Source organism: Silurus meridionalis, chromosome 27, assembly GCF_014805685.1.
Source record: "Silurus meridionalis isolate SWU-2019-XX chromosome 27, ASM1480568v1, whole genome shotgun sequence".
NCBI lineage: Eukaryota > Metazoa > Chordata > Actinopteri > Siluriformes > Siluridae > Silurus > Silurus meridionalis.
This window is the reverse complement of record NC_060910.1, coordinates 9882348-9894561: the sequence shown is the minus strand read 5'-3', so window position 1 is coordinate 9894561 and position 12214 is coordinate 9882348. Positions and strand designations below refer to the sequence as shown.

Genomic DNA, 12214 nt, shown 5'->3' with positions numbered 1-12214 from the left:
TCAGCTGATCCAAGTTTGAACATGTCTTCCTCATAAGGGCAACCAGCCTTCCGCTTTTATTCCTACAGATTCCTATACCCATAACACATTCCCAGAGAATGGTTCTCTGGAATCAACACGCTTTTGTTGCTTGAATGCCACGATTCCTATGACTGCTATGTTGGGTGTGTGGAACAGGAAGTGGTTGAAAAGAGAGTAATTCATCGCTCTGAAAGTCATTTTCCATACAGTACATGATCTACATATGAATTACTGTTATCCTTGGTTTGTTTATTTATTTATTTATATTTTTTGTATTGTTATATAATTATATTGTTAATAAGGACTGTTGACTTTCACTATAAATGAAATGCTCTTGACTAGAATCGACGTGATTGTCCTTGATTTGTAGAATCTTTCCATTAGAGGCATGTACTAGTTATTTATTTCTGGTTCTTTCATGTTGATTAAATTCCAGAGTTTGTTTTGTTTTTGCAAATCAGGAAGTTCACAGCATTTTCATAGATTTCCCGTACAGGAAGTTTGCCAGCTGGGTCCCCATCCTGCCGCTATTCACTTTGGCACCCCGTACCTATTGTCAAGACGTCATCCATAAATGTCCAAGTGTACATTTTACAGCATGGTGCAGCTACTTTACACTCCTGAGAATTGCTTTTGCATAATGGTTACACTTTTAGATGTTTTATGTAGCAACTTGGGCACGAAAGAATAGTTTAATAGATGAACGTCTGTTTTGCCTGATGGTAAATATTTTCCTTTTTTTTCCGATTTGTAATATTTTGGCATGGACCATTGGCTCTAGGATACAGCGGTTGCTCTATAAACATACACCAAATATTCACTATGAATTTGCTCTATGTGCGTCCAGTTGCACACGCCTCAAAGTTTTGGAACACACTCACCTCTGCTGCCTGTTAATGTCTGCACTGTTAATTTTTTAAAGCTGTGAATTAATGATTTGTACTGTCCAGATAGAACCAAATGTTCACAACGGGTTTTTCAGCAAAGGAAAAAAAATCGGCCTGCGTTTTTATTTTTATATTTGATCATTAGGCTTTGGCCTGCGTTTTTATCTGCTGTGATGAATTCTGAAAGTGTATGTAAAGACCAGACCTCTCTTGCAGCATGGGTATCTGTGGTAACGAAGTGGACCTGAGGCAAAAGATTAACTCTGCGTGTTAATGACTCAAGTTAATAACAAGTCACTGAGAGACACCGAACCCCAGCTATTCAATAAGACACTTCAGCAAGGACTGTTTTTTTTTTTTCCTTCCCCTCTAAAGACTTCTAAGTGCAAAGGTCATAATGGACATGCAAAGGTCATCCGGTCACCTGTTTATCGTAAGCAGGATGTAAACAGCTTTTATGGTTACATCCTGCCATTTAGCAGGAACATCTTCTACATCTCCAGACGGATTAGAAATAAAATATTAATTACATGTTTGCTCACTTCAGTTAGATGCCTTTTTGTACTGGTTTGCGACATCCGTGTGACTGTGTCCTTGTGACTGAATCGACATGCTGTGAGCTCCGGGTGCTTCTTGCTTGTTTGGAGGAGTGTCGGGCATGGGCTGACGGAGAAAGGAGGCATTGTGTTCCATCACCCACGCCCCTTTTTAACCTTCTGTGCCTCTGGCCAGAGCACTGGCGTTTTTGTTTTTTTTTTTGACTGAAAGGACAGCCTGTGCTCAGGAACCATCCAAAAGCCTCCGCTAAAGCCAAGCTTCCTTTGCAAAACACCACCCAGAAGCCTGGGTGTTTGGGACCACAAAGCTCCAACCCATGGCCTCCTACCCAAAGCTGGCACAACCAGAGCAACCTACAAATCATGTACCATACTTACACATACTTACACCTCACTGTAAGGAAAAGTTTATGAATTTTATAGAAGGATAAAATTCACAGGCTACACCAAGGTCTCATCGAAGTAACACCTTTACACAAAGTCGATTTCTTACTGCTTTAAGCAGGTCATGGGAGCCATATATAAAAAAACAAGAGGCAAACATGATGTAATATGGACCTGGCAAAGTCTGTCATAAAATCAAAAATCACTGCAGCTTGGCGTTACTGTACATTAGTTAGTTTTTCTTACAATATGTGGCAACTCGTGTCTAATGGTTTGTGTTCTGTATTACTGTAAGGACAAATGTTTTGTAGATGTTATTACCCGACTAAACGTATGCCGGCAGGTGCACTTCCTTCAGAGTAACTTCTTTTTTGAATGTTTTTTAAAAACAGCCTTCCTGTTTATTACTGATCAGTTATGTAATTAAAGTGTGCCTTGTTGTGAAGTTGGACTAAACAGGAAGAGTGTTTCTAACAACAACTTGGGTGATTTCCTCACCTCGAAACTCTCGAGAGGAGGGAAGGTGCTGGAAGATTGGAATTTCAAAAGATTCTTGCAACATTTTGGAAGTACTATTTGTTCATCTGTATCATTGTCTAGCTGTACAGCTGGACCCCCTGATTGCTCCCCAGAGTGAGGAGGATTTGAGTGTGGAAACTGTTTCCACAGATAAGGTTGATGAGGTTGACTTCTCTTCTGGTACGCTTTAGACTATTGGTATCTAAGCAGAGGTTTTTTTCCCCAATTTTGTTTACATGTTGGACTTGTCCAGGTCTGGGGAATCACGTGTATCTGATTTCAAGCCTCAATTATCAAAGAGGATATGACAAAATTTTCTTAAAGTTCCTTATTTACAGCAGCATTTATGAATTAAATATGTTTTTACCTGCTAGAGCTCCTGCGCTTGTGTATTTTATGTATAAGGAGGTACAATATGTGAGCCTCGATCAATCAGCTTCGAATCATGTAATAAGTGAGTTACTGAAATTTAATATACAGATAATGTGGTCAAGTGTAAATCGTTTATATTTTTCCATCAGAATAAATTTTAATGAACATTTAATTAAACATTTAAAACAATTGTTTTTATTATTATTAATGCAAAGATTATAATTCATTTAAAAACAAGAATCAGTGTTTTTGATTAATGCAATTAAGAATAAATGTATAAATAAAGCAGGAGTGAGAGTGAGACTTGGATTGTAGTAACAGCACATTTCGGTGCCTATAAAAACATTTACCCAAGAAAATGATGAACATTTTGATTAAGAAAGCACAGAAAGGTTGTGATATTGAGTCATCTGAATGTAAACTGGAATCGGGCATAAATCAAATTGATTTACAGATGTTTTTCTACAGTTGTGTGTTGTTTTTTTTAAATACAGCTGATTGCACCAGGCTCTATCACTCGTACACTGCACAGATAAGACTAGATCAGATTACACATCACTCTCGTTATTAAAATGATATTTATATTCCTGTTTCAAAACCTCACTATTACCCAATTGTTCTCTTTCCTACAGTGGAGCAGAAGGTCAGTGTGTTCAAGCACTCAGTCATCTATCATTACATGCAAGATTGATGCGCTTTATCCCGGTGCTTCGTGTCTTGCATTATCACTAAATGCTTTCATTAGATTTATGAGCTTCCTCGGGGTAACCGCATTTCCTTTATGTTGCCTAAGCTGCATCAGCTTCTAGCCCCATCGATCTGCTGCTGCCACGGTGGTGGTAGTGGTTCTCAGAGCATGCAGGTCTCTCTCTGAAGAGACTTTTTTATCTATAAAAGATGCTGAAAATAACAGCATTTCCACCTGGTCATGTCACTCAGTCGACTCTTTATCCTCCTAATTGTCGCATTTTAAGGGTGGTCCCTGCTAAAGCTGTCTTGAAATCGGCTTGTGTTACACTGATTGCGTCCTGCTGTGAACCCTGTTGTTTAGGGTGACGTAGGTGAATTTTAAGCGTGACCTTTGGGCAAGTGAAAGAGTGCTGTGTGGCCAGTAATGTGTTAGGTATTAAAATAGTAGTTGAAATAGGAGCTTTAGTGTACACAGCTTAAGGGTGAACAAAGCCATCATGCACAACACCAGGCAGAATCCCACCTATAGTATTTTACATGCCATATAAATGTTGTAGAAGTTAGAAATATTTGCTGATGTTGCAGATAGTGAGCCTCTTCTTTATCAAAAACAAACCTGCAGACGACAGGGGATTAAAGACGAGGATAAAATGTTTTAGTGACACTTTAGAAATATATTTTTTCGTGTAATGAATTGCGCTTAGCTCAAGACATTAGAACAAGAGTTATATGGAACTAGGAAATAATATATGCTAGAGTCTGTGCAATAGGAAGAAACCTGATGGAAACCATTATGAGCAAATCAGAACCTGCTGTTTCCATAATACAAAAATCTATACCTCAATTATCTGTTTTCAAATTATTTTTTTAGATCCTGTTAGTAGACTGGTTTAAACCACTCTATCATTGGCTATTGGTTATGCTTTTGCTGTAAGCTTTATGAGTCTATAGTTTATTCCCTGTTAAAGCAACACTTGCATTGAGGAAGCTGGGAAATAGGAAGCTGCACCTCAGGAGCGAGCATGTTAATGCAATTATTAAATGAATTAAAAGCTTGGTTTACACTCCCAGCTGCTAGTTTTTACATAATACACTTCTGTAATCTACTGCGTGAACATTTCATGGACGCTTTATCAGTAATAAGTGCTTTACATAATGATTATCATCATCACTCATTACCCTGCTGATTAGCAAAGTCCTCAATACATTTCCTTTTGGTAGACAAATATATATATATATATATATACACACACACACACACACACACACACACACACACACACACACACACAGGGCTATTTAAGAAGAATGAACCGATATCATAACTCATTGGTTTAGTTCTCAAGCATCATCATATGGTGGTCACATTGAACACTTGTAAGACAGGAAATAAAAGTTGATTGTGAGTATAATACTTGTGACTTGGCTGGAACTTATACTTACTTTTCCTTAATAAAATATTTTGCGTAATGAAATGGGTTCATTCTTTTTGACTAACTTTGTATATTAACTGAAACACATCTGCGGAGCATAAATCTAATGCTAACATCGAGTAAGGTAGCAAGCTCTCGAGATTGATTTAGTTTGTTTAGAGAATGGGTGGTTTTCTTTCAGTGAACACATATACGTGTGCATGATCAGTCGTATGTATGCTAAGACTGTTAATTATGTAGTGTTGAAGCTACATGTGATTTAGGTTTATTTAGTTGTTTTATGATCAGATAAGCATTACTGTCTGTGGCCTGCACTTCACTTGTCCTCACTGAATAAGTGTTTTGTGGTACTCTGGATTCTTCTGTTTTGATCTTCTTGACTTTAGGATATGTACACTGTGGAGTCTTGATTCTATAACATCCTTATTAAAGCAGATTTATTGAAATATGTCTGTTAATTGATTAAAAAGATTAAGACAAAGATTAAACCTTAAGGTTTGATGGTTATATGTCTACAGCAGACAGTAGAAGGGAAAATGCGTACATTAATAGGTGCGTTAAAGGATGTTCAGTATGAGTACATTGCTGCTAAAGGCAGGAGAGTCTTTATGATTACAGCAGCAGCAGCTCCCAGATACACGTCAGTATTTAGGTGAGATTATCCACAGAAACATGAGTAGGTTTGGGTGATGAAATGATTTAGAAAAACGTTATGGATGCCACGTTGAACCATTTATAGCAGAGGAAAGTGGGTTACAAATACAGAAGCATGAATAAAGCAGTTAATAGTGCACCATGATCTGTAAAATGCAGTGAATAAAAAAGGACAAACAGGTCCAGCTGACCTTGATTTTGGATCAAAGAAAGCAAGAGGAAATGGTCTAAGCCAATCCGAATGGGAGTTGTGGATTTATTATTAGGTGTATGAATGAACATTTTGTATTTGGGTGCTCAGTATTTGCCACTGCCATCATCTGAAAAACAATTATATAATACAGCACTGTATCTCTGAGATAAACGCTGTTCATCTCTCATGTTCTGTTCTGGAGATTTGTGGCATCTGTGCCAATGTGGAGTTGATTTTAGGCCTTCACTAAAACAGAATATAGTGGCAACTGATGCCTGTATTATTAATAATAATAATGATAATAATAATAATTTATTAACTGAATTATGAACTGATAATAATATTTTGTCTAAGAAGGTAACAAAAAAACTACATACTACACCTTTAGGTTTCAGAGCCTGTTCTTACCACCTCTAAAGCCTTTCGTTTTGTGCTTTTTCTCCACCCCACTTTTTCTCTCTCTCTCTCTCTCTCTCACACTCTCTCTCCCATCACATTTTCCCCGACGTCATGTTTCACAGCTATGCGTGCAGCTGTTCATTACTAGATCCTATTACTGTACCGATGGGAATTGATTCTTAGAAAATCCATGCTGTAGATGTGCTTTTACACGACCTCTGTGCAAACAGATGCTACGTATATTAAGTTGAGTTGAAGGGCTTTTATTGGGCAGGAACGGGTGGCACCTGTAAAACCTCGCCAACTCCTTCCACTCTCCCAGCCAATGTTTTATCTTATAACGGATTTGTGAAAAATACCATATTCCTTTCTGCATTTGTTTACCTTTCTTACCTTAACATCTTTCATTTCCTGGCATGCTCTTCAACAGCCCTCCCTCACTCTCTCTTTACAATGCCCACATAAAACGCCTCTCTTTCACCTATGCTCCCTTTCTCCCACTCTTGTGATTTTTCTCACAAAAACCCCATCAAGAGCAGAACAGTAGCAGTTAAACCATCCACTGTATGATCAGATTTAATGCTCGGTTTCACACCAGCACAATGCACATTTTTTGACATTTATTCTGATATAATAATACTCTCCATTACCCACCACATTTGGGATGCGTCTCTCAAGTGCTGGCATGTTGCTCTGTTTTCCACCAGGCTGAATAGTGCCCACTGTTCATCCTGGCACAGCACATTAGAGGCATCTTAATCTTTGTATGAATGTGTCAGAGCCTTGGCAGCCTCCAAGCCCCAGCTGCCCACCTGATCAAACACATGAGAGGTGTCCTGTGATTAAACCAGATAATGGTACAGTGTTATAGAAGTCAGTTACTGCATCAGAGGGTGTTATGAGAATAAAGACTATTGACTATGGGTGCAACGGCCCTCAATTAATCCCTCAATTAATCCCTGTTCTGTGCAGATCATGACCCACAGTTTATGTTTAAGCTGAGTTTAAGTGACTCCATGTCAACTTACTCTCACATCCATACAGAGTCAAAATGAGGTCTATCTTTACTGTAGTAGCATAGTTTAAGTCACTATTCCCATATTCCACACACACCAGAACATACAAGATGAATGCATTGAGTTAAGGTTCAGTTTTAGATCAATGAGTCACAAAAATTGTGACTTAAGTCCAACCACCAGGTCACGCTAAGTCAGATCACTAGTGTCCTGTATGTACTGTCTTACTCATGGTCATTCTTGACATTTTTATTACACCGATGGAAATAATCTCCATATAGTACAGTCAGTGTCTCTAGTAGACTGGTATATTAGAGTCAGTGTCTCTAGTAGACTGGTATATTAGAGTCAGTGTCTCTAGTAGACTGGTATATTAGAGTCACTGTCTTTAGTAGACTGGTATATTAGAGTCAGTGTCTCTAGTAGACTGGTATATTAGAGTCACTGTCTTTAGTAGACTGGTATATTAGAGTCAGTGTCTTTAGTAGACTGGTATATTAGAGTCAGAGTCTCTAGTAGACTGGTATATTAGAGTCAGAGTCTCTAGTAGACTGGTATATTAGAGTCAGAGTCTCTAGTAGACTGGTATATTAGAGTCAGTGTCTCTAGTAGACTGTTATATTAGAGTCAGTGTCTCTAGTAGACTGTTATATTAGAGTTTGCCAAAAGGCACCTGAAGGACTCTCAGACCATTAGAAACAAAGATTGAAAACTTTGGCCTGAATCTAGCGTCATGGAGGAAACCAAAATACTTGTTCAATACATCCCTACAGTAAAGCATGGTGGTGGCAGCATCACGCTGTGGGGATGTGTAGCTGGGAGACTAGTCAGAATTTTGAGGAAAATAATGAAGCGCTGTGAATACTTTCCAGATGCAGTGTAGATGGTTTAATAGAATTATGGAAAGGTGAATAAAGAGATGTTTGTGATGATGGATGGATGGGAGGAATGACTAATTGATTGGTAGATGCATGATGAAAAATGGGTTGGCCAAGCAACAGATGGATAGAAAGATGGAATAGTGGGTGAATAGCAGGATGGAGAGAGAAGAGGGAGATTTGCATGGGTCATGCTTCAGATTTCCCAGAAGCTCATGCCATGTGGTCGCTTCTAAAACCGTTTCCCAGTCTGAAGTGGTAAGTAAGCACAGAGACCGAGTCCTGCATTAAAGCAAGCCCACGCCTCCTCCTCTCCGGACGCGCTGGTTGGCTCGGGGCGCCTGGCAGGACTGTAGGAGATGGCAGATGGGAGAAGAACTGGACTAACCAAGCTCTACTGAGATGTCATCCGTATGCACACCTTTAGGACAGTTTGCCATCGCTTTCCGTTTTGTCAGGAACTCGTCAGTCACACACTGAATGGGCATCTGGACGCGAGAGCCTGGGCGCGCGCACGTGTGTGTGTGTGCGCGCGCGCGCGTGTTTGTGTGTAGGATTGCGCAAGCGGCGTGATTCGGGACTTTTTGTTTCCTGCATTTTCTCACAGCGACATGAATAACTCGAAGAATCAGCGAGTAAGTTTCCTATTCTTTCTGCGAATGCAAGTTTTTTCCAGGTCACCGGTTTATGTTGTGAAAAATTGTAAAGATGCATGCAGCTGTCGGTCCGGCGCTGCGTGCACGCGCACAGTATCAAAGACGTGATGTGGTATAGAGTCACGCGAAGGTCAGTGTACTGCGGTGTGTGTGTGTGTGTGTGTGTGTGTGTGTGTGTGTGTGTGTGTGTGTGTGACGCAATAATATTTCATATGTGTTTTACTGTTTTTGTGATGTCACCCAGTACTGTGGCTTGTCGCAAGATGGATTGAACAATGTCACGTGGATCCAAGAGAAGGAAAACCCGAAAAAAAAAACCAGGAGAAATGCACAATGCGATTTTAGCTACAATACAAATATAGAAAATTGGAGTCTATACAAAGAAAAAGTTTGTTTATGCAAAATATAGCTGTTTCTAGAAGCTCACTCTACCTGCTGACCCGAAATTGCGCATCTGCATTACAGTAAATCGCCATTATTGTGCAATGGGAAATCGTGCTATTGAAAATAATTATTTTGAATTACACCCATTGAGCATCACACTGGAATGAAATTAGAGAATTTAAAATATAAATTTTCAATACCATGGTCATTGACCTTTTGGTATATTCTGATGCTAATCTGGTATTGGTATTTTCTTATCAAATTTCAACCTATCAAAACACACATTTTAAATCGTTTAATCATTTCCACATTCAGAACGTGCCAACGTACGGACTAAAAGGTCCTAAACATCTTTACCGTTCACTGACATTTCAGATGGATTTGGCATGGCATGTATCTCAATCGCATGATCTTTATGGCACTTTGGCATTATAGCAGTATCTCTCTTTCTAATAAGCTGCCTGATGATTTAATAGATGGGTGTTTTAGATTCTGGTAAATTGTTGGCAGACCAAAAGTACACAGCAAATATCAGCTTTTTCCTCGTATGACTCACTGAAAGACCAATTTGACTCCTGAAGCATCAGTTTTGTTAAACAAAATCAATATACAGGCTATTAATCCCTAAAGTGTGACCGCTCGTATCGGCTCTTTTCCTTTCATGCTGTTATTGTCATTTGATCTAGCGTGCATTAGTGGAATTAATAACTGTTTTAGCAGTGCATCATGTTAGTGATAGTTTTGTTTAGTTTTTTTCATGGTGCATAAAATGCAGTGTCTCTGTTTGTGAACATTTCTGCACACTGCTAATGAAAAAATGGTCACTTGAGAATGTAATCTGTAGTTTTATAAACGCAATATTTAAAGCCAAGAAAACTACTGGATGTTTTGTTCTTTGGGTCTCAGATCTTATGTTGCACAGCTGGAAAATCTAGGTCATGTCTATGGCCAATTGAGATTCATACATTCTTTTCAGAGTATGTTGGAAGAGTGTGTGTTCTGTACAGGAGGATGTTCAAATGAATAAGAGAGAGACACACACACACACACACACACACACACACACACACACACACACACACACAGGGATTCCAAAAACCTAACCGTCCTGACGCTGTGTGTTTCAAATCAGCTATTAGACCCTTGTGTCCTTTCTGCTCAAATTCCAGATGCACATTTGGAAGAGTTGCTTTGACAGCCCCTGAATTTAGTTTTAAAGTCTGTCACACCTGATTCATTACAAAGCACAAGAAAGATAATCAGCTTCTTCCTTACACTGTCTGACCATATGGAAGTCAGAGAGAGAGAGAGAGAGAGAGAGAGAGATTGAGATTGATATCAAGACTTTTTTGCAGGCCTGCTGGGTAATGTGCTAGATTAGATGACTATAGTTGGTAACAGATTTTTATATAAGGCTTGAGAATCGACATCACATGTCACGTGTTCCATTACGGGGTCGTGTCACGTTTGCCAAATCAAGACGATCTTACAAAGGGTGTCTAGATCACATCTGATGCTCGGCCTGCTCCTGATTCTTGATCCATAACCACACAGTAAATCATGAACTCGGTTTATGGAGAGCTATAAAGCCCTGGAGTTGATTATGCAGTCATTAATTCTTCCCGTCTGCTTCTGTGTAAATCATCTCAGCACTATATTAATTTCCATCTTCCTTCTTAGCTTGATTATTTAAGCATTTATCAGGCTGTGATACAACTAAACTGTCACCATACATAGAAGAGGTTGTGAGACGGAGGTAGACTGCATTTCTGTATTTATTAAAGCCGTACCTGCAGGAGTAAAATGACAGGAGTATGTTCTTTTTCTGCAGAAAGAAATGTTTTGGGCTTTAACTCAACATTGTTGTTGAAACTCGAAGCCATTGGATGTCTCTGCATCACCTGTGAGACTTTGCTTCCTAAGGAAACCCAAGCTGATATTTCATTGTCTATTTTTACTACAGGGACGACCCCGTCTGAGCCGCCCGACCATTATAGCGGATATTCTTGCAAAGTCTGGAATTCTAAAGCCGAGTGTACGTTTGCAGTCAGCACAACTGGAGGTTTGAGAAGTGTTTGCTAGTTGAGGGACGTTTCCGTTTTCTTCCTGATTAATGGGATTAAGGGAAAGTCTGCTGATCGATGATGGTCATCTATCTTTTTTGAATGGTGGAAACTGCTATTTAATTTGGTTGGATACGGCTTTATGGTTTTACTTTTCAGCTCCCTTAAAAAACAGGATACTCTCGCCAAAATAAGCCTATACAAATCCCATAATGCTTTTTGCGGCGAGCATATTTGACTCGTCAAACAGCATCAAATGACAGGAGGAAGACAGGCTTTTATGGGTTTTTTTGCTGCGGCTTTGGGCGAAAGAAGAGATGTAGACGACATGGCCCAAGGAGTTGGAAGAGGTTTCAGTGTGACTTAGGAACATTGTAGTTTATTGAGCACGCAGAACAATGGCATTTTTCTTACACATTGAACATCTTGCTGTAAAATTGAGTTAATGTGGGAAGTTTGAACATGTGGTACAGAGTAGAACTAACCAACTTTCACCTCACTTTCAGATCTTAATGGGATAATGAACTCGATTTCTGACAATCGACAAGAAAACCTTAAAGTTCTGAGCTGAAGAATTTTATTAAAGCATATTAAACGTTTTAAAACAATCTGGTTCGGTGGGAAGTTCTGTGCAGATGGGCGACACTGTGGATGTGAGATCTGCTCTTTGAAAGCAGATTATGTTCGAAATGTGTTGTATGTTTAAAATGATGTAAAGGTTCTCCCCCAGTCCGTGTGGGTTTCCTCAAGGTTCTCTGATCTTCCTCTCTACCTTTCATACCGTTTCATATTCATACACATGGGCTGTAGGAGTGGTGTGAATAAAGTGTTTGGGTTCAGCAAGGACTGGAAGAATCCCCTGGAGAACACAGCTGTGTATGAGAAAGGTCAGCTCTGCACTTGCACTTACACACACACACACAGACACACACACACAGACATATACAGATATATCAGTCACTTCCTGTATAATGTTACACTGTGTTTTCAAGGACAGTGGCTTAAAACATCTCACACTGGTCTGCAACAGATGAAACTGCTCGAAAGATTTAGTTGAATGATGAAAAGCTTCAGACAGTTCAGGGTCAATTTTAATAAGATCATAAGC

General features: G+C 39.3%; 1 protein-coding gene across 4 annotated transcripts in view; it reads left to right on the top strand.

Annotated features, from left to right (window-relative positions):
- The window catches only part of rtkna (rhotekin a), a 60805-nt gene that overhangs the window by 19969 nt on the left and 28622 nt on the right, over positions 1-12214 (top strand). The window contains exon 1 of one of the 4 annotated variants that reach the window (XM_046841207.1): positions 8334-8638. The exons of the other annotated variants lie outside the window; for them this stretch is intronic. Coding sequence (XP_046697163.1) covers positions 8615-8638 — 24 coding nt within the window. The 5' untranslated portion in view covers positions 8334-8614. Of the gene's footprint in view, positions 1-8333; positions 8639-12214 lie in introns of those variants that run through there. 4 annotated transcript variants of the gene reach the window in all.